General features: G+C 40.8%; 3 protein-coding genes across 22 annotated transcripts in view; all 3 read left to right on the forward strand.

The window, feature by feature from the left end:
- Nucleotides 1–3,900, forward strand: part of neo1a (neogenin 1a) — a 162,251-nt gene extending 158,351 nt beyond the window's left edge. For 9 of the 13 annotated variants that reach the window (XM_076884798.1, XM_076884802.1, XM_004557994.6 and 6 more), the window contains 3 exons: nucleotides 115–402; nucleotides 571–707; nucleotides 1,409–3,900. In XM_076884798.1, the coding sequence (XP_076740913.1) occupies nucleotides 115–402; nucleotides 571–707; nucleotides 1,409–1,561 (578 nt within the window). In that variant the 3' untranslated portion in view covers nucleotides 1,562–3,900. The other 4 variants (XM_004558002.5, XM_004557998.6, XM_004558004.6 and 1 more) reach the window with 2 other exon arrangements.
- A 2,933-nt stretch (nucleotides 3,901–6,833) lies between these two features.
- On the forward strand, nucleotides 6,834–17,269 carry LOC101478515 (sorting nexin-1). Its single transcript, XM_004558005.4, has 15 exons — nucleotides 6,834–6,993; nucleotides 7,477–7,624; nucleotides 9,778–9,902; nucleotides 10,037–10,103; nucleotides 10,217–10,260; nucleotides 10,349–10,490; nucleotides 10,578–10,656; nucleotides 10,784–10,859; nucleotides 10,958–11,071; nucleotides 11,265–11,358; nucleotides 11,516–11,721; nucleotides 12,224–12,367; nucleotides 15,344–15,424; nucleotides 15,881–15,952; nucleotides 16,111–17,269. The coding sequence occupies exons 1-15, from the start codon at nucleotides 6,874–6,876 to the stop codon at nucleotides 16,159–16,161; spliced, it is 1,563 nt and encodes a 520-aa protein (XP_004558062.1). The 5' UTR covers nucleotides 6,834–6,873; the 3' UTR covers nucleotides 16,162–17,269.
- A 3,846-nt stretch (nucleotides 17,270–21,115) lies between these two features.
- Nucleotides 21,116–22,773, forward strand: part of csnk1g1 (casein kinase 1, gamma 1) — a 40,422-nt gene continuing 38,764 nt past the window's right edge. For 3 of the 8 annotated variants that reach the window (XM_004558008.4, XM_004558009.4, XM_004558011.4), the window contains exon 1: nucleotides 21,117–21,305. The gene's annotated coding sequence lies outside the window, so the exon portion shown is untranslated. Of the gene's footprint in view, nucleotides 21,306–22,773 lie in introns of all 8 variants that reach the window. The other 5 variants (XM_004558006.4, XM_004558007.4, XM_004558010.4 and 2 more) reach the window with 3 other exon arrangements.

A 22,773-nucleotide genomic window follows, 5' to 3' on the forward strand; every position in this document is an offset into this window, starting at 1 on the left:
GACATTTTCTTGGTAACTTTCTACAAGCCGGTTGGCAGGCACTGGCATGCCGAAAAATGTTTTAATCCTGCAAACCCGTATTCTGACTGTCCCCACCTGCTGCCTCCTCTCCAGAGTCTGTGAGGAATACTCCCAGCTCTGAGCCCGCCCCTCCTGCCACCGCCTCCTCCCAAGCCTCCTGCCCCTCAGAGATCCTGGCTGACCCAGAGGGCAGCTACCACGGCTCCACCACCACAGAGGAGGAGCCTAGCTACTCCAGCAACCTGCCCCCACTCCGCTCAGCTCACCCGCATGCCCACGCCCACCCTCTCAAGAGCTTCGCTGTACCTGCAATCCCAGCCTCCAGCCACCCATCCTATGAGTCTCCCGCCCTGCCCAGCACTCCCCTGCTCGCTCAGACCGGTGAGCCCTCATATCACTGACACCCACCAAGCTAAACAGAGTTGAATCAGAATTTTTCTAACTAGCTCTTAAAAAGTCTTTGCGAGCTGAAAAAAAAATTTTTTTAAAGCACTGGTGTGTGTTGCGTTCACTGAGTGTAGTATTTTCGTGTGACCTTTCTTCACTCAGGGCCTCCCACTCACCCGCATGTTGTGAAAACAGCCTCCATCGGAACACTAGGAAGGACACGAACACCGATGGTGGTCACCGTGCCCAACGCCCCCGATGTACCAGAGACCAGCAAGATGCTAGAAGATGTAGACAGCGTGAGTACAGCGCCCCACACTGGCTGCTTGTAGTAAGGCAGTCTGATTTTTTTTTTGGTAGGCCTGATGATGGTGGTGAATATTTGATATTATTTTTGCTGCTTCTTTTGGGTTGTTTTTTTTAAATGATACCAATCACATTCCTTCCAAATCCATGTCAGGTTTACTTTGGGCACTGGATGATACAGTTACTTTCAGCTGAACATTGGTTTTAACCACATTTTCTGTTTGTTCTCTCTCTCTCTCTGTTTTTCTTTTTTTGTATTCTTTCCAAATTCAATCTCACCATGTTTTTACTTTCTCTTTTTTTTGTGGCGTTGTCGGCTCTCCTTTGGTCATTTCATTTAACCGTTAACTACCGATCTTAACAAAAAAAACAAACAAACAAACCCATAACTGGAATGATTTTTAATTTTTTGCCATTGAACCTTCTCTCTGCCTTGATTGGCTGTTGACCGTATGTTGGTGTTGGCTTCTCTTGGTTTTTTTCCTCGACGTCATGCTTTTGTCTGCTGCCTCTTTCTGTTTTTGTCCTTTTCCGACCCTTCAGTTTCATTGATCCACCCAGCCCCCCCCCCCCTCCAGCTCACCTCACCCATGCGCCCCCTTTGCCAAACTCCTCCCTGTCCTCTGTGAAAGATCCCTGACTGATCCTCTCCTCTCCTTTCCTTTCCTCTGCTCTCTTCCTTCCCTCCTTCCAGGTGCTTGCCTCCCTCCCCCCCTGCCCCTCCCCCGCCCCCCGCAGTAACCCTGTTCCTCTCCCCCAGAGCTACGAGCCCGACGAGCTGACCGAGGAGATGGCCCACCTCGAGGGCCTGATGAAGGACCTGAACGCCATCACCACAGCGCCATGAGCATGCACTTGCACCAAAACACCACACACAGACAGACACACACACAACCACACACTCTCTGTCACCCCCCACACACACATACAGAAAGTCACACACCCTAAAGAAAAAAACACAACCAAACAATACAAAACAAATCAACAAAACCTTCGGAGCCAGAGGCTGCTGGACACAAAATGGCTTCTCATCCCCACGAAAAAGAAAAAAAAACTCTCGCGTCTCCCCCTGCAGAGAAAAACAAAACTTCCAGACTGAAACGTAGGAATTACTTTTTCCTTTTTTCCCCGGCTTACCTTGCTCAGTCTCAGGAAGGAGATTGCCATGTGAGGGAAGAAAAAGTGAGACAACTTCATCTTTATATGAAGAACCATTCTCAGAGACTATGAACTTTTAAAAAGGAAAAATAAAAACAAACAAACATTGGTCGCTTTCAACCGGAAGATTGTGAATTTTTTTTTTTTCCTCAGCAAAAATGGTAGTCATTTTTTTTTGTTGGTTTGTTTGTTTTTCGGTGCCGAACACTCTCGCTTGAGACGATTGATTCAGTGTCAAGTCCAAAAAATATGCTGGTTTTTGATGTATGGTGCTCATGCGGCACAGTCTACACACAGTGTTTGTTTGATTAGTGTTTTCTTTGTGCATTTTGTATATCTATTGGACAGTTTCAGTGAAGTGAACGTTGGATTTCAGCCTCCTCCTCTTTACCAAGCCTACATTATTCATCAACTTTTCTTTTGTCTTTTACCCACGTGTCATATGACTTTTCATTGGTTTTTTTTATGTTATTGTATTATTTTTTACATAAATATCCTTATAAACATGTACATATGTTTTTTTGTTTGTTTGTTGATGTTTTTAATGTTTCCCATCATTTCATTATTTTTATTATTATTATTATTATTATTATTATTATTATTTGGGATGGAAGTGGGATAATGAATGAGTCCTGAAGCTCAGTTTTTCATATCAGCAGAGGAGAGAGAGACCTGGTGCGTTTCTACAGTACATTCTTCTCTGAGGTCGCGTTGCCACCCTTTGTACATGAAAGTGTTTTCCAGTTTTTGGTTTGTCACGGGAGCTCCGTTTAAAAAAAAAACAAAACAAAAACAAACAAAAAAAAACCTTACCAACGCGCAGGTATGTCGGCGCCGTGGAGATGACTCTGCTCTGCGTGGATGGTGTCACTCAGCTGTCACCATCGGCAGCTGCTTCTTCATCGTTCAGTGGGACTTGACAGGATCTCCTCGCAGGTCAGGGGTACCGAGGACTCAGGGCGCTGGTCCCCCACCCCACCTAAATTACAAAAAAAAACATCTACAGCAACAGTCGAGTTGTGTTTTATACCAGAAGTTAAGTCGAATGTGTGTTGTTTTTCCAAAAAAACAATATTTGGTTTCAAGCATCTGTACTGCTGAACCACGTGTGTGTGCGTGCATCCCCGATCCCCGGCAGCGCAGGAGTGTGTTTGCTGTTTTTCCATCACCGTGGTTCTTCTACAGATGTTATCAGATGCAAAGATGTTGGCCTTTTTGAAGGGGACTCCCAATTTGTTTTGTTTTTTTTACATGGTTTTGTATGAAGAAAAAAACGAAGCTTGTTCTATACACAAATCCAATATTTAAAAAAAAGGAGAAAAAAAAAAGAAACTAGTTTTTCATTACTCTCTTACCCAAAGAAACTTGTCATTTGCGATCATAGTAATTTGCTCTACTTTTGTGAATACCATGTTTCTCATACATGTACATCGTCATGAATGTCAATATAACTGTAAGAGATTTTAACTATGGATACAAACAAGGAACAAGTTTTTGTGGGGCGGCACGTCGGGAGGGACCAGGGTGGGGGTTGACGGACAAAAGTGGGAGAAAGAGGAGCGGACTCCATTTGGGAAATAATCTATTGAGTTGTAAACAGTTGAACCTGTATTGCACTTTTTCACAATTTTTGGAAAGTACATTTCTTACATATCTTGTGTTTTAAATATCGAAAGCTGTTTGTGTAACGTAGTGTCCTAGGTAAGCAGCAGGCAGCTGGTCTTTTTTTTTTCTTTTTTTTTTTAATGTTTATTATTATTATTATTTTTGTTTTTTGCTTCAGAGATGATATGGATTGAGCGGCCAGGCGGTTTATACTCTGCAGCTCACGATGAGGAATTCTGTTGTTGCTTGTTCATGTACAGAGCTTTCTTTGCTTTCTGTAGAAATGGAGAAAAAAAATCTGTGGCTTTTTAAAAAATGTCGGAAAAAATGTTTGGACAAAAAAAAGAGGAAAAAAAAGATGTTTTTTTTATTGGTGCTCCTATACATTGTGTATACAAACAATTATGAATACTAACAAAGTAACCGTGTCTGCTCGTCTTCTTTTCATCAGACATGACGCCCGACAGGCATCATTGGTATACATACATACTCCAGAGATGAGCGAACACCGAAGAGTCTCTAACCTTGGGCTTTATATATCTTTCGGTAAACGACAGGTCAAAGATTGCTATTCAGGCTTGATTTACAACATTGAAATCCTTCATTAAAAAAGCAGGGCAGCTGTCATTTCACCTCATAAATTTAACAATCCATAGAAAAGGACTGCCTATGTCAGTTTGTACTCTATCATGTGTTTATTATGAGATGGATTCACCTCACATGATAGGGAAAAACATTTGGGTTTTATTCACAGTGTGAACCTGAATCTATGTACACGTGACAAAAATTCTTCCATCTATAGACGTGACAACATCCTGTATGTGAGGTCAGCTGACGGAAAGTCATTTTTTCCACAGTCAGTGCAGTTATGATGAAATTTCTCTATTTTTGCATTTTTAAAGCTGTGGATTTTACTTAAAAAAACATGTCTATTAGTCATGCTTTTTGCTGTTTTCTGCAGCATTCGCAGCAAAACAAAAAAAGCAAAATAAAACTACTTGTTTTGATCTCCACTGAGAGGACAGTCCAAGCGTGCAAAGCCAGTATAAAACGCATTTGTAAGAGTGTGCATAAACTAGGTATTGGGAAATATTACGATCTGGCAAAGACATGTAGAAAAATGACCCACTAAAAAGAAAATATATAGGCTAAAAATACTTTACTCAAAGAGTTGTAAACTGTGATATCTTGTCTACAGGATATGCCCATAGGGTGCGAAAAGCCGACATTTGAGTTTGTCTATGTTCATCTCAGACCAGATAAATATTATATAGTCTAGATCAAGATGTCAAACATGAGGGTGGGGGCCAAAATCGGCCCAACAAAGGCTCGGGTTCAGCCCACTGTATAGCTTTGGAACAAGTGAAGGACGCCGAGGTTTTAGACTTTTAACTGTATTTTAATAGTTTTTTATAGCATTGCTGCGAATGAAGACCTCACTCATGAGTATTCATAAGGTAAAAGAAAAAAACAGGTTATTTCCTGTAAATTAACAAAAGCTTTGTTTTATAATTACAGAAAAGTCTGTGCAATGAGCTGTCTGTACAGTAACTTTTCTATATCATGTATAAAAACTGAGATATATTGTTGAAATTGCACGCTGACACAAAGGTGAGTTTAACATGTCCAGCCCACTTAACATCAAAGTGGGTTGCATGTGGCCCGTAATGTAAAATGACTTTTACATCCCTGTTCTAGACATTTAAGAAACAAAGTGCCCTGAATTGCAGAACACCACCTGCCTGACAGTCTCCTGCTACTGCTTCACTACTACTAAAACAGTCTAATGCAACAGTTCAGTACAAACACCCAACCTTCAGGTTAATAAGTTCAGTTTTTGCCCTCTGATCTAGCCACATAACACTGACATTTGATCATCAGCGGTCACGTGGTAAGTGCACTCCTATGGGAATTACACCTTTGAACAGGTAAAATCATGTCACCTGAATGTAGACCAGGAGTGTCAAACTAATTTTACATTGCGGGCCACATACAGCCCACTTGGATCTTAAGCGGCAGGACCAGTGAAACTGCCCTTTCTGTCAATGTAAAGAAGTCACACATTTAACTGTTTTTCTACATGTTAAAGAAAGCTTCTGTGACAAAGAAAGAACTCTGTCAGCATGACTCTTTGGACTTAAATTGTAAGATATAAATGTGTACAATTACAAGAGACTTTCTGGTAGCTTATTGCCCAGACTCTCCTTGTTGTGTGGTTGTTGTTGTTTTAAAACTGTAGTCATAAAAAAACAGATTTCTATAGTAGAAAGTGGAAAAACAAACTTCTGTTTTTCACAACGTTACAGAGGTTTTATTACAGACATAGCTAAGCGTTTCGCAATTTGGTATAAATTTTGAAAGTTGAAATTTCTTTGGTGCTGAACTGTAGAAATTAGGCTTTCTTGTCAGATATAATTTGTGTGTGTGTGTGTGTGGGGCGGTGGTGAGGGCAGCGACCGACAACACTGTATACAACGGAAGATTGGTGCGTAATAAGCAAGCAAATAAGGCAGAAAATAGAGAATTTTCTTGGGAAACTATGGTCTTGAAGCACACTGAGAGATGGTGCTGTGAAGGAAGTGCGAATTTATGGGTGGAAACAAGGCAGGCAAAGTAAGTGGAAATTCATTACAGTGTTTTTCAAACGTGAAGTGTAGTGGTCTTGTTTTGCTGCTGGTTCAGTGAGTTTTGGTTGGAGGGTGACAAAACCTGCCGTTTCGGAATCTGTGGGATGTCAGCTTTTCACACCCTATGGGCATATCCTGTATAGGTGAGATCCGGGCTTTGTGTTTACATCTTTTTGCGGAATCTGTTTAGCTGCTTGTTAATCGTTAAGCCGTTTTTGCTTTTTTGGTGGTCTTTGGTCTTTGACGTTTCTGTGGATACCACACATGTCTATAATCAAATAACAGATCTGGCGGTACCTCATGTCCCTCTAGCTCCTGGTACCATGGGCATTGAGGTTCAAACAATCGAAATGCATTGTGGGAGATGTAGTTTACGGTCAGCATGCGCTTTTAAGCCGCATACAGTAAACTTTAAGTAAACTTTAACGGTCATGCACAAACTTTTGCGAGGAACATAAAATTACATATTTTGACATATGCGCTCTAGACATTGTTCACGGTGCCAAATAAGCAAACAGTTTGGAAATTTTGTTTGTTTGTTTGTTTGTTTGTTTTGGGGGGGGGGGGGTGTTTAGATATTTGTCTAAGAAGCACACTCTCAGCAAAAATCTGCAATCTGAAATCAAAGACACTGTTTCTCTTGGGTTACAACGTGCAGTGGTTTCCGAGGCTGTAATGTGACCAAGTGACCGGCAGGTGTCGCTGCAGCCGCTCAACCGCCGGCCCCCCCTTCACTTCCGGGACGCCAGTTGCGCTCACAACAGGGAATATGGCGGCCAGCTCGGATCGGAACCCACCTCCTTTCCCCACAGCAGAGGAGTCAGAGCCGGGATTGTGTGACATGGCAGACGCGGACAGCGACGAGGGCGAGGACATCTTCGTTAGTAACGTAGGTTCCAGCTTCGGTGACACCAGTAACAAATTGACGTGTGTTTTTAGGTTTGCATTAAGTCAGAGTCAGAAAGCCTGCATTTTTTTTTATATCTCAACTGACCTGCATTCAGGGCATCCCAAAACGCTGAGGCTTTGACGGACAGTCGCGAAATACGGGCAGGTTTTCTTTGGAAGCAGCGAAAGTGATTTGTAAAGGTGTCCGGAGTTGGCTGAGAGTTAAAATTGGCCTCTCTTTATTACCAAGTAATAGGTTTTATCACTGCTTTTGTCTTGTTCGGCCTGTTCCCGTTGGTTAATTGTTAATTAAAACGCTGGCTTCGTTCACAGTCAAGCCCCTCTTACTTATCGTTTTAGCAGAATTAATAAATCAAAATTTGGTGAGCTCCGTTAGTCACATGACTCCACCCTGCTTATCAGCCCCTGTCCTAACGGGCTGCAAACTGTAATGACAGCTCGTCTCTGTGGTGGTTGTCTGCAGAGTAACCCCGTGTCTGTGAGCCGGGGAGTTTCTCAGCCCGACCGCGTCAGCGAGGAGCCTTCAGATCTGTTCAGCGAGGAGGCGGCCAGCAGCACAGCGGCCAAGGCCAACGGAGTTCACTCCGACGATGACAACGATCTGTTTGCTGGTGAGGACACACTTCCCCCTGACAACATCTGCCAGTTCACTCGTGACTCTGCAGCATCCACAGCGTCTTGCTCTTGACTGTATCATTTTTCATGGCGATCTTGCACAGATAACATAATACTACAACAACAACAAACAAGCATGGTGACAGCTTGCTTTACTCAACTCAAGATTATGCAAACATGTTGATGATTTAAGTTTATGTGGCATAGTAGTTGGTGCCAGAAAGTTCAGAGTATTTCAAAAACTGCAGATCCGACCGGATCAGAGGAAAATTACCCTGCTGCATATTGATAGGAAGGCAATAACAAGTCAACTCATTACAGCCAAGGTGTGCAGAAGAGCATCTCTGCATGCACAACACATAAGACCTCGAAGCAGATGGACTACAGCAGTAGATACTAGTGTTAGAAAAGATGTACCGATTCAACTTCTTTACTCAAGTAGAAGTGAAAAAGTAATAAAGTACAGGGTATGAAATGTACTCAAAGTAAGAGAATAAAAGTATCTCAATGAAGAGAAGGGGAAAGTATAGAGGATGGCTTTGACTCTAAACAGGAAAATGAGTAGGGAAGAGTCCGATGCATGCTCAATCATCCAGGTAAGGAAATCCCAAAAAGTTGATTCTGTTCATCTGTACGTAGCGTTTTTAGGGGGAGAAAAGTTTTGTCACTTGTCCAAGTGACTTCTTCAGTCTCAGCTGACTGCAGGTCACTTGGATGAGTGAGGAAACGTTTCTCATACTGAAAATGCTACATCTAGATGAACAGAAATTTTTGGGAGTAGGGAAGAGGTTAAAGTGGATTCAGCAGGAGCTCTAAAATCAGTTGTAATGACTTAATATGGGAAAAGAAACACAACTCAAAATAATTTCTATTGAGAGCTCCAGTAGATGTTCTTAATATGCAGACTGTGATCAGGTGAACTGTATAACTCCTGCTGCTGAGCTGCTCTTTGTGGATTTACACACCTGAATTTAACAGTTGTTTAAGTTTGAGTTGTTCTGGCTCATTTCCATCCTCTACACTGACAATACACTGTTTATGCTGTCGTCATATTAGACACTATACAGGGGAATGAAGGTGGAATTCGATGACCGAAGCATCATCAGTTTAACTTCAGATTCTTCCCTGCTACCCTTGATGTACCTAACTCTGACCACTGTCACACACTGTTCTTTACTTTAAATTATCACAGTACAACAAACTAACCTGTTTATAATACACTAACCTGCAAATGATTTTTATGCAACTTTTCTTTCATCTCTGAGTGAAGTTAGCTCTTTCTTTTCTCTCCCTTTGAAATACAGCAGCTGGACCTTCAGCTAGCAATACACTGTGCGCCAAACCTTTTGTCTTCAGTAGGGCCAGCTAGATGTTGAAGTACTGCAATTGCAACTCACTGACACCCGCAGTCGTTCCGGTGTTGTGGCAAAAAAAAAAACCCACTGGCCCACTTTAATCCCAGACTATAGCACAGTTTTGCCTCTTTTGTCTATTTCTATGCAACATCCGCTGGTGATGAATAAATGAACAGGGTTGTCTTCCACGTGTTTCTATTTAGGGTCAAATCAGTTTGATGTTTGGAGCTTCGCAGTGACGAAATAATAACTCTACCCAAATGAGTCTGTTTTGAAAATGTAAGGCGTAAAGGTAAAAAAGTAGTCAGGAAAAAACTACTCAAGTAAAGTCGAGAAACCTGAAAATTCTACTTAATTACAGTAATGAAGTATTTGTACTTCGTTACTTCCCACCTCTGCAATTGAGCACTGTTTAAACACCACAGCTTACTAGCTGACCATTTTTATGCATCTGTGACCCCAGTTTGGGAGATGTCTGCCTTTTTCCTGAATATTTTTCCCAGAAATCAAGATTCCCTCACAAAATTCACAAAGCTTGTTCTGGTTAGTTTCATATAGTATCTGTTACCTTTCCTCCAAACCACACTGCACAAAAAATTGAAATGAAAATCCAGTTATGAGTAGACATAAGCTGTCAGTCATCAGAAGAGGCTTAAGGCTGGATGTAGATGCTGCTGGTCACCAAAAGCTACCACAATAAATCTGAATTTGAATTTATGAAACTTTTTGCAGCAAGAAATGACAGCCAGTCTGTAAAAGTCTGGAACATGAATGAAAAGGCTTTCTTTCTCCAGATACAAACGTAGAACTGAGCACAGACAAGTCCAGCAGCTCCGCTCGGAAGGAGCCCTCTGGTCCTCGACATGCCTCCACATTCACTCCGAGCCCCGCAGCCATGCAGCCCACCTCCTTGGAGCAGGTACAGGCCACGGCTGAGCCCTCTAAGAACTTGTGAGAATCTCAGTAGCGTGAATGCTTTTCTAATGCTTGCGCTGCAAAGGCTTAGGTGTGTTCAAGGTATGAGTTGTGTTGCTGTCTTCTTATTGGTTGTAGCTGGAAGAGGAAGAAGCCAAGGACAGTTTTGATGTGGATGTTGCTGTCACAAACCCAGAGAAAATCGGTCAGTCTCTTTTTTTTTTTCTTTTTTTTTTCATCATACAACCTTCTACATCTTGTAGATTAAACTAATGTTATTAATAGTAGCTAATTGTGTGATGTTTTTGTCCTCTTTAGGGGATGGCATGAATGCATATGTGGCCTACAAAGTATCCACCAGGGTATATAATCCAGCTTGTGTTAATTCGTGGCTTTCACTAGCTTTTGCTGTTGTGCCTTTCTCATGTCCTGTCACTGATCTTCCACCAGACTTCCTTGCCCATGTTCAGGAGTAAGGTCTTCTCTGTGAGGAGGCGCTTTAGTGACTTCTTGGGCCTTTATGAAAAGCTGTCAGTCAAGCAGTCACTCCATGGATGCATCATTCCACTACCACCAGAGAAAAGTGTTGTAGGTGGGTGCCAGGCATTTGTTTTTTTCTTTGGTTCTGCACTTTTTTTTTCTCTCCCTGCTGTGTGACACGTGTCATTTGGTTCAACAGGAATGACCAAAGTGAAGGTGGGAATGGATGATCCATCATCAGTAGAGTTTGTGGAGAGGAGAAGAGCAGCTCTGGAGAGGTGTGGATCCATATATGATTTACACAGTGACATTATTAACGTCATGTCTAGTTTCTTTGTTGTTGTTTTTTTTATTACATTTTCTGCTTCACACACTTCATCCCTGATGCCACTGTGCTTTATGTAGGTATCTTCAGAGAGTAGTGTCTCACCCATCTTTACTACAGGATCCTGATGTGCGTGAGTTCTTGGAAAGAGAAGACGTGAGTATTTCAAGATATAAAAAGTAGGAATGGGACAAATACTTGACTGGTCACTGCTGAATTTTAAATGTATAATTCTTGGAATGCTTTATGTTCAGTTGCCCAGAGCCGTGAACACCCAAGCACTGAGTGGAGCAGGTTTCCTCAAAATGATCAATAAGGCATCAGATGCTGTCAACAAGATGACCATCAAGATGAATGAGTCTGACACTGTAAGGGCTGAAAAGAGGGCTGAAGTGTTTAGTTTTTACATACCGTTCCACATGTGGCCTCCAAATGTAAATTTGCATAAGGATGAGTAGGAACAGACCCTGATAGATCTGTGGAGCCAGCAGAAGGCATCAAACAGATCTGCCATTCTAAACACAATGAAGAGGTTGCTGATGTTTATTCTGTGTCTCTCAGTGGTTCGAGGACAAGTTCCAGGAGGTGGAGAATGAGGAGCAACAGCTCAGGAAGCTTCATGTCGTGGTTGACTCCCTTGTCATTCACAGGAAAGGTGAGCTTCACCTGCTTTTTATTGACTTGAGCTTTTCTTTGCATCGTTTATCAAATTAATTTAGGGAAAGAAAACATTTCAGCCCAACTGTCTTTCAGTTCTTTCAGGGTGAAACAAGTAGTCTGAATATATTTTCTGCTTCTGCCTTTAATACCAGAGCTATGTGGGAACACAGCAGTGTTTGCCAAAAGTTTGGCCATGCTTGGGAACTCTGAGGACAATACAGCTCTGTCACGGGCCCTTTCGCAGCTGGCAGAGGTGGAGGACAAGATGGAGCAGCTGCATCAGGAGCAGGCAGCCAGTGACTTCTTCATCTTTGCAGAACTGCTTGGTGACTACATCCGCCTGCTGGGTGCTGTGCGGGTAAGCCTTCTACTTGTACTGTTAGGATGGTGGATAGGATAGGGTAGATGGGAAGAAATATATTTCTTGAGGGAAATGAGGGCGACATCCCAGAGAAAGTAAGATTTGAGAATTTCCTGATGTTGGTAATTTTTGAGTATTTTATGTTGCATTTCTCTCGTAAAACTAAATAAACTGAATGAAGTTATTTACATAAAAATCTTAAAAAAAAAGAAAAGAAGGCAGTATCATTAGTGCAGAAGAACCTATACATGTACGATCAAGTGTCTGAATAGGGCAATTTAATGTTGTGCAAGTGAGCGATGCGATATGCACAGCTTTATGTTCGAATCGCACCGCTTGAGGAAGTAACGACAACAATAAGGGCTCTCCTTAGATCTGTAACCAACCTTTAACGTGGTGCAAGGTCACAGTTTTACTGCAGACAAGCTGTCTGTTGTGTTTCGTGGAAAGATCAGGTGTTGCTACTACCACCGTCTGATCTAAAAATGGATGTCCACAGGGCTGCTTTGACCAGCGCATGCGGGCGTGGCAGAGGTGGCAGGAGGCTCAGAGTACACTCCAAAAGAAGAGAGAGGCCGAGGCCAAGCTCTTGTGGGCCAACAAACCCGACAAACTGCAGCAGGCCAAAGAAGAGATCACTGAGGTAACAGTGGCAGTGAGCACACAGTTAATGCAGCACTCAAAGTCTTTAGTTTACACCAAAATGAACTTCAAAGGTTTTTCTTTTCTTTTTAAATTTCTCCTGCAGCAGATTGTTGATCAGGCCAGTTTGACAAACAGGTTACAGGAACCCAAACAAAAAAGTTTCATTTAAAATACTTTGACATCTTGTTCTGATTTCGGAGACACTCCCATTACCAACATGTCAGCTTCTTCAAATATATAAACATTTAGTTTTTTTTCTTTGCTTTTATTAAATTATCAGCTTCTTATCAAAGTGGAGATGTAAGAGTAATTTTGTTCATTTATTTAGTTCTTTTTGTCAGCAAGATTGCAAAAAAAGCTGCAAACCGAAAATCCATGTAACAAGTTGCTGTATGGTTGTGGATTATTTTGTAAGATGGCACTGTGAAGCTGCTTTTTCACCAATTTCTGACATTGGTTAATATTGAACTGCTCCAACACTAATATAGTTTGGTATCTGTTAGAGTGTTGTCATTAGTGGAATTGATTTCACATCAGTACGACACTGAAGGAATTTAATTTGAAGTGTGGGTTGTCAGCTACACTTGGGTTTAACAAGTTGTTGCATTGACCTGTTAGAAAATACATCTGTTTTTTTGGCTTGTTTCATTTTGTGGGTTTTTTTGTTCGATTCTTCCATTACAGTGTTGTTTGCTGGCCCAATGTTGTGAAGCAGTTTAGTGTGTAAATTCACTTTGTGTGTCATATTCTTTTGGTGCTGGTAGCTCACCAGGGCCCTATTTCAGGAAGCCGGTTTAGTGCAAACTCTGAGTAAGTATACCCTGAGTTAACGAAAACTCTGGGTTTTCGGTTTCACAAAGCGAGTTTAGATTAATTCTGAGTGAGTTACTATGACGACACACTCCGTGAAGCTAACCTGCCCCCTAGCAGGTTTACTTCAACTAACCCTGACCTTCTCCGCCTCTTTGTCAGAAACCTGACTGTAGGAAGTGTCAGACATGGCGTGCTCCTTCCTTGAAGAGCCAGCAGATGTTGAAGCCCAAATTCTCCGCAGAGCTCTCCGCTGGGAGAGAGTGATTAGAGCGCGTTTGGACATTTTATCATTTCCTGATGATTTTCTGTGTGAACGTTACCGTTTTTCAGCACAATCTACAATTTATTTGAATAACATCCTCAGGCCTAATATTGCTCATGTGACACATCGTGGACATCCTCTCAGTTCTGTACATATTATTTGTATTGCACTTCGGTTTTTTGCAAACGGGAGCTTTCTGTATAATATTGGTGACGCTGAGCACGTTTCCAAGGCTACCGTCTGTCGGGCAGTCAGGAATGTTACAGTTGCACTGAAACGTCTCCTGTACTCGTTTGTGGTGTTCCCCGGTCATAGACCCACAAGATTTATCAAAGAGGGATGCCACAAAATTGCAGGTAGCAGGATGAACAAAACTTAATTCATGATGTGGTGATACTTGAACTACTACTTAAATTTTAAATTTATTTTCAGGGTTCCCAGGCGTGATTGGCTGTATAGATGGCACTCACATTCCAATCATTGCTCCTTCAGTAAATGAAGGAGACTATGTGAACAGGAAGTCTTTCCACAGCATTAATGTACAGGTACATAGTTCCCTGTAGCATTTCAAACTAACAAATTATTTCATTATAGTAATGGATGCTAATTTGTGTTCTCTGCACTGTGAAGATCATATGTGATGCTGCCAACATTATCACAAATGTGGAAGCCAAGTGGCCAGGCTATGTGAGTGGTGGTGGTGGAGGACCCCCACCTGTTTTTCGGGCCTCCGCTTTTTTTTCTGTTGGCTATAACGGGTCACATTTGAGCATACAGAGTAAGCAAATATGTACTTGTAATGTGCTCAGATAATTTCAATAAGTGCTTACAGAGGGGAAATTAATGTAGCCTCTAACTGCAATTGATTTACATGGGACAAACAGACCAAGCACTATGGCTCATAATACAATTACACCTTACCTGTTTGGACTATATTTTTATATTTCATTTTTACTTGCTGCCAGGAACGTTTGGGGCCTGTTGGGTTGCACCTGCGCTCACATCACATCACAAAATCAAATGTATAAAATACAAAATAAAATATAATAAAATAACGTGTTAAATGGGTGGAAATCCCTAGATCAATGTTTAAATTAACACTCACGCATCGACTCTGTCGGCTATGTTTTGCCATGCATGCTCTCTTTCTTTTGCAGCTGAGGCTGTGTTACTTTTTTTCCGCAAAATTTGCATGTTATCGGCATATGCTGCCATCAGAATTTCGGCCTCAAGCGCTGTAAAATACATTGACCGCGCCTTCTTTCCCTCCGTCTCCATGGTGACTCGCTTAATCTGTGCTCCACTAATCAGGGCTTTATGTATCCTCGTGCGAACGCTTCACTTGGGGTTAAAGCAACTCCGCGTTGACTGAACTACTTGTTATCAGCCTTTCTGAAACCGAATATTCCGAGTTGGACAGTTCGGGGTTACTCAACCCTGAGTATCGTTTTTCACTCTGAGTTTTCTAAACCGACTTCCTGAAACAGGGCCCAGGTTATTCATTCTGTTTTGGAAAGTACTGAATTGGTTATTTTTCCACTCCTACAGTTACCATCCCACTAAGCTGTTGTTGACGGCATCCTTCACTCGCATCATCACCACTGATATCAAATTCCTGACCTTTCCTCAATTTGTCATGAACTCAAACTCACGAAGGAAACCAGCAACTGCTTTTGAGCCAGTATAAACTCTTACGACAATATTATTGTATAATACCTTGAATTAAAGCTGAAAGTCTACACTTCAATCACCTCTTTGATTTCACTACGAGGAGTGGATTTCACCCTTTTCCGTCAATGTCGACAGTCATCTGTAGTCTCTCTGTATTTATTAGCTTGTGTTTTGTCATCTTTTGCAAGTTGTGGTGATTTGTTTCTTTTTCTCCCTTTGTGTCGTCAGTGGGAGGCGAGGGTTACTCAGTACGAGAGAGATTTTGACAGAATTGGCATGACTGTACGCAAGGAGGTTCTCAGGTTTGAGGTATGTTGGGAAGGGTTTCTTTTAATGTGTCACCAAAAGTTAGTATCAAAGTAGAATGATTGTGTCTCATTTTGTCACTGCTGGAATGTTAAGAGTGCTACTGTATCTATTTGACCTGGTGAACACTTACGGTTTTTCCAGTAGCACAAGCAACTTCATTGTGAACTCAAGATAGTTGATTTCAAACATGCACTTCATCCCTGCACTTTTCTTGACATTCTTCAGATTCAGTGCTTCAGATTGCACTGATTCATATGAATGTGAGAACAGAGCAGGTAATAATAAATGATGTTAGGGGACTGTGAAAGCTGATGAAAGCCAAAAGCTACAGTGGGTTGTTCTTCACAATAAAGTTGCTGGATTTCAGCTCCTTTTGACCTCAGAAACAGGGGAAGTTCTGCCAGAAATTCCTACAGCCGGCTTGAACCTTAGATGTGACAACTCTTGTGTTTTCAGAAAGAGAAAGCCAAGGACTTCAAGAGCCAGATAATCAAATACCTGGAAGCAATGCTGCAGTCCCAACAGCGGGTAATCACTTAACTATATTAAGCATCATATCCAACATGTACAAGTATTTGTGAGGATAACGAACATGGCTATTAAACTTCGGTAACGATTAACATCTTACTGTTAAAAAAATGTTTTAATAGTCTTTTTGTCTTCTTCTCACTCTGATTGTTTTCCAGCTCATAAAGTTTTGGGAGGCATTCCTGCCTGAGGCGAAAGCGATAGCTTGATGAAGAGGGAGACTCTTTAAAGACCCCGACTGCCTTTTTGAACACTTTACCTCTATAAGCAGGAACTGAGAGGACAATTTTGAAACACACAAGAAACTTCCGTCCGTTTTTTTTCTTTTGTCTTTTTAATGACATCGTCTTCTCTTATCTTGTACAGTACTTCAGTATGATAAGCGCCACATTTCCACAGCATTTCTCTGGTATATTGCCTTGTTTATGTTTCTGATTTAAGATGGTATAAAGCAAGAATCCAGCAGAGATTAACAGGGACACGAGTGTCTGTAAAACTCACCGTCCTGTCAGTGGGATATATATTTATGTCTCTTGTTTATTTTAACATGGAGGTACTGTCCCAAGGTAGCATTGCCTACAGTTTACATTAGAAGATAGGCATATGTGAGTCATTCCACACTAACAGATTGATGCATGTCAGATAATGTTTTGATGCACTAAAATGAATTGTTCTATTTCAAGAGGTTTTTTTGATATTATCAAACAAACACTATTGATAACTGGGGCCATGTACCAGGAGTATTAGCACATTCAAACAGTATATCATAGATTACGTATTAGATGATAGAGGCAGATTTGACAAGGTTACAAGCTTGTCAGAGGCGTTACAAAATGATATAAGTTGTTACAGTGAGCGCAGGGTGTGAAAATGTAACCTCTGCTTTGGTAGTATTTTCTACAGTGACACATATGATAGTTATGTTTATGTCAGTTTCTTCAAGAGTATATATTTGGTCCTATTTTGTCAGACGTGGAGGCCTAAAGGAAACCACTGGGAACTGCTCCAGAGATTTGTCTAGAACCATGAGAGTGACTGACATGTACAAGTGTGCACATATAAAGCACTGAACAGAACTTGTGCAGATTGCTAACCATTCTTTTTTGTTTTGAGAAACTTGTCTAACAATGACAGAAAGACGTTCAAGTGAGATGGTCCCTTATTTTCTTAATCAGCATTTGTAAGTGTAGTTTTTCTGTCATGTCATATTTACGTAAGAATGTGCTTTATTTTTGTAACCACTTTGCATTAGTACACGCGTTTTCCTGAAAATGCTGTACATGTAGATGTACAAAATAAATCATTAGTTCAGCTTTGGGACACTTGTTTTTGTTTATGTGAGGTTTTTTTATGTGTTTGGTGGGATTTTCCATTTCACTGGGGAACTGAGATAAATTGTGATCTTCTAGACTTATACTGTACATGTAACATTGACCACTGGTTAGCACTGTCCTCTTTACAAAGATTTTGAAGGTTGGTTTTGACTTCTGCAAAAAACAAAATGCACATCCCTATACGCTGAAGTTTTTATCAAGTTAAATTTACCCTTTAAAAAGGTTGCTCTTACTTGAATAAGATTAACTTAATCAACTTATTCATTTTCTAGCTCATGCTGTCTATGCTACACCTAGACTATCTTCCTTTATCCATGCGCAGTCATAAAGAGATTGTGATACAGAGATTTCTTGAGTAGGGACTTCAAATTTCTAGATTATGGAAATTTAGATTAACTGATGTTTTCCTATTGCTGAAGTGTGATGGAACAACTGTCTAAAAATCATTTCTATCTAACCTGATACCTGCAAAAGCACTAAAGAATCTGTCGTGGAAGAAGGCTGGACGTGAACACAAGTGCAGAATACAGGCAAAAAGTTCAGTATGTTTATTGCATGTTTTGGCAGATGTAGCCCGTCTTTTGTGAGTGAAGCTGCAGAGTTTAATATGGTGGGATTGGTGAGTAGTATCTGGTATGCAGCTTAAAGGACTACTGTGTGCTAGGTCATGATAGAGACTAGTTATAGTGGCTTATTTTCAGGGGCCCTAGTTACAGGGGGTGTAGTCCAGTGCAGAGCTGTTTCTATTTGGTTTAGGATTGTCTTTAAGACTTGGAGATGTGTAATTTTGGCATTGATTTCTTAAATTATTCTTGAATGAAGACATTGATTTGATCCATGTAAGAAAAAAAAGATTCATTTGTCTTTATTTTTTCCTCCTATCTCCCTACCCTGTGTTCTCAATGAAAAAAAATGAAAAACACAAATAAAAAGAAGGAAAGAGATAGGAGAGAAAAGCCCAACAATTCCCCCTGAGCAAGCACTAGGTGACAGTGGGGAGGAAAACCTCCCTTTAAATAGGAAGAAACCTCTGACAGAACCAGGCTCAGGAAGGGACAGTCAACTGCCGTGACTGGTTGGGGTGTGAGGGTGAAAAATGATGAAGAAGGAGGGGAGACCAACAGAGAGATGATCGGAGAGGAAGGGGAGAGAAAAGGTGGAGGAAGACGAGACTACGCCTCCTCATGATCAAGTGAGAAAGCAGGAGAATCCTTCCTTTTGAAAAAGCAGAAGCGTTTTTTTTCTTCTTTTTCAGTCACTGTTCCTGGAGCGCTGAGGTTTTTTATGTCATCGATTGCTTCTGCGTTTCCCCTCTCAACTTTCTTGCATCTTTTCTACAGTTCTTCTAATTTTGCTTGTTTTTCTTCAAGCTTTTCTTTCAGTTCTTTTTTTATTTTGCCTCCTGTACTAGCTTTGCCTCGTGTCTGTATTCCTCCGTTGTACTTGGTTGTACATGTCTTCTAACTCCTGATTTCTCCAGTGCATTTTTTGAAGCGTACACTGTAGGTCTTTATGTGTTTTATCTTGTTCTTATTTCTTGTTCTCAGGTCTATAATCTGCTGCCGTACTTATCCAAATATTATTTCCCAGCCTTCATTTATAATCTAAATGTTGGGCTGTTATTGTGTATTGTTAATTTGTTGGTCTTGTCAGTTCATGAGAAATTCATTGTGCGTTTCTTCCAAGTGTTTATTTTGGGGTTCCATTTGTCTGCACTTCTCCTCTAGTTAAATGTTCTCTGCTTGCATTTGTTGAACCCTGTTCTCTAGATTGTGGTTTTCTTACTTTCAGCTAATGCCCTTCAGATGGATAATACGTCTTCTGGGGAATTTAACTGGTCACCTCAGAGAGGAGAGTCAGGGGAGACTTTTTTTTGTGGTGTTTTCTCTGAGACATGTTGGAGTCTTGATACAGTGACTGTAGAAGATCCAATTATGGATGGATGGATAGATAGGTTGCAAAGATGACCCCCTCTCCTGCCCCGCTCACACTCTGTTTCTCTCTCACACACATAACATCTTCCTGCCCTATTCAGCAATTTAACAAGTTAAACTGTATATGGACATCTTCAACTTTCCGCACTTCTTCCTGGCTGAAGAATTACAAAATATTAATAATTTTTTTAGTTGAATAAATATCTACTATGTTACCAAAATTATTTATTATTAACCGAAAACGACTAGTGTTTTGGTAACTTTTCAAATCATTCCTTTAAGAAATGATGCAATAAACCACAATGAAAAAACCTCAGTAGACATAGAATTGCATTATTGGAAAATTTTCCATAAGATATCAAAAGTGAAAGTAATTATTCTGCAGAAATACATTCCCAATCGATGTTAAAGTAATTAATATTACTGCTTCATATGTTTCAGATTGAGCTCATTTTAAGTACTCCATATTTTGTTTAATGTCCAGCATCATTTTCTATAAAACATATGCTCAACATATGCTTTAATATGCTCTTTTAGCTTTTCAGCTCCACCTTTTTGCTTTTGTTTCCATCTTTATCAGCCATATCTTCCACACTAAAACAAATTCTACAGGGTGCACAAGCGAGGTAAGGGAGGGTTGTGTTAAGAGACTTGATTGGGCAATACAGTGTAATAAAAATTACCAATGGGCTGGTGTCAGAGTGGGGCTAGTCTGTATAATAAGTTTGCGCTAGGCTCCAGTCTTGGCTTGTAAAGCTTGATTTAGACTTCTGCTGGAAAGCTACGTCCTAACCATGTCATTCAAGTCGTTGTGGTATGCATCAATCTGACATGTAGTTACATTGCTTGAGAGGTGCATATCAGGTTATGTAGAAGGTTATGGCACAGGGTTAAAATGAGTTAGAGTGTAAAATACACAGAAATTACATATAAGCAGTGCCACAATATTTTGACACCACCCTCTTTAGCATCCTTGTAATAAGACAACTTACATCCTTTTTTATTTATTCCTTCAAGGAATAAAACAACCCTGAGTTCCCTGATTGACAAAAGTACCAACACAATTTTTTTTATGCTGGATTTGTTTAGACTCACAAAAATAATGGAACTGTCAATCTTATTAATCTCTGGGTCTTTTTCACAACATGACTTTTGTCCCGTCTTCCTCCCCTCAACCCTAACCTGTCACAGCAGAAGGCCGCCCCTCCCTGAGCCGGGTTCTGCCAGAGGTTTCTTCCCACTGTTACCAAGTGCTTTCTCATTGGGGACCGTCTGATTGTTTTTTGTGTGTGTGTGTGTGTGTGTGTGTGTGTATTATTGTAGTGTTTTTACTTTGGGGTGACTGTTATTATGATTTGGTGCTATTTAAATGAAAGTTAATCAAATCGAATTTAATTGAAATTGCTCTATATTTCACATATTGTGGAAGTTCAAGCACCAGAATTTATGCAAGTCCATCGCTAAAAACAGTAATGCATTACACAATGACTGTATAAAATAATCAAAATACTTTATTAATCCATGATAACAAAGTAATGTGGTCACAGCTGGTCCCAGACAGTAATAACTGTAACTGACTAAATTTAATTAAATATTACTAAGTTACAAAATCTAATAAAATACTTCTAATATACGTAAATAGGTTAATTATAAATATCCCAGTATATAGCACAAATTATATATATGGTTGATATTGAGATGCCCCTATTTTCAAACTATAAAACTTTCTTTTCTCTGTAGAGCATGTGTATAAGGGTACACAACTATAGAAGTATGTATTTGTGCATTAGATAAAGATGACCAATGACTGATTTTACAGTCAATGGTCTCATCGCTAATTAGCCAATCTCAGTGTGACCTGGAAGTGTGCGTGGTGAAGCGGGCGGTGCCGTCTTTCTACATCCGGTATGCTCGAACCTCTCACGAGCAGCGAAGGCAGACGAAGAATGGAGAGAGCCGCTCGGCTGTTCTAGCTTGAGACAACAGCAACAACGGGCAGCACAGAAAACCCCCATCACAGGCGGCGTTTTTTGTTGCGAAAAACGACAAGCTGTGCCCCGACTGTCTGGATTTCCCACAGCGAAGGTGAGCCTGAGGTGTTTGCTAGCCAAGCAGCATTTAGTTGCAGGCTTTTGGTTCTTGGCTAATGTTTTCGCTGCTAACGGAGCTAATTTCCTTGTTGCACTCGGTCCAGCTGTCACCTAGCCATCAGTAGGTGCTAGTTAAGGCGTTGACACCAGGCAGAGAGAGGGGCTGCTACATTTGCTGCCCTTTAAAACTACTCTGTTTTCATAATTAACATGAAAATGTCCATCCTGTGATTTTTCTCACACTATATTTTGAGCCAGTCCAACCATTGTGGCTAAGTAATGTTTGCTAACGTTAGCTTTATGGCTGATCAGTCTGGTTTGACGGTGGCGTGAAGGTAATTTTATTAAGCTGATGGTTCGTTTACCTACTACTCGACGTGACCGACACTAATGATACGGCTGGCTTTGAAACGCTGACGTGCAGCTGCCACCTCTCTTCCTTGTTTTGATTTAACCTTAGGCCTGCTGGTAAAGGATCGATCAGCCTCAGCTGCCTCTAACCAGCACTTCCTCACATAGAAAACCTAGTGCCTTGACTGCTTACTACAAGGTGAGGGATGCTCACAATAGGAAAGGTTGAACCCAGGGCCCCTGTCAGCCTGCTCGTCGTCGGCACAGTTGTAAATGTTGGACTGGATCTGGTCTGGTCGTCCCAGATGCGCACGCTCGGGATTAAAGTCAGTTTAAATTTTACTTCTGTGTGTACCTCCAGTGTACATTTTCTTTGCTACTAGTCATATTTTAATACACGTGGACCGTCTTAAAGTAAAGTGTCTTGCTACTGAATCAATATGGGATGACTTGTGATCGGTATTTTGCAGTAAAATAACGGCGTGTCATGCTCCGTAAAGCAGCTCTGAAGGTCACATTTTATTGATATATTAGTAGTTGAACAATTGTCTAGTATAAGTCATCGTGAGAACATAATAAATGATGTGAAATAGTTTGTGTAGAGCTCAGGCTCACTGTTTGCACATCTTAGGAAGATCCACGTTTAGGCAAAGTGCAAATAGATTAGGTTTTTTTTAAAAACTTGTTTTCGCATCTGGAACATGTTTGTTCAAACTGGTGAATTTACAATTGCATGATACACTCTTGATGATCTTGCAGTATTTGCACAATCATTAGTTCAAACCTAAGGAAAAAAATCACATTGCCATGCTTACAATTTATTTTTATGTGTTTATTTATTGTTGTTATTACTGTGTGAATTCTCAGAGGAGGAAGAGCATGGACTATAAAAATTCAATTCAGTTCTAGTTCATTAGAGCTGCTGCCTTTAAGGAGAGAGGCAGCAGCCTTTAGCTGGCACGGCCACAGTAGGAGTCTGCACTGTTGGCAGGCCCCCCTCTCAAGCTGATCTTTCTACTGAAGGTTAATTACTGCACTGAGAGCCTTTATGTTTCCATAAAAAATGGTTTAAAAAAAAAAGTCAACAGATTAGTAATTTTTAATAGATGCTA

This window comes from Maylandia zebra, linkage group LG1 (genome assembly GCF_041146795.1).
Source record: "Maylandia zebra isolate NMK-2024a linkage group LG1, Mzebra_GT3a, whole genome shotgun sequence".
Classification (NCBI taxonomy): Eukaryota; Metazoa; Chordata; class Actinopteri; order Cichliformes; family Cichlidae; genus Maylandia; species Maylandia zebra.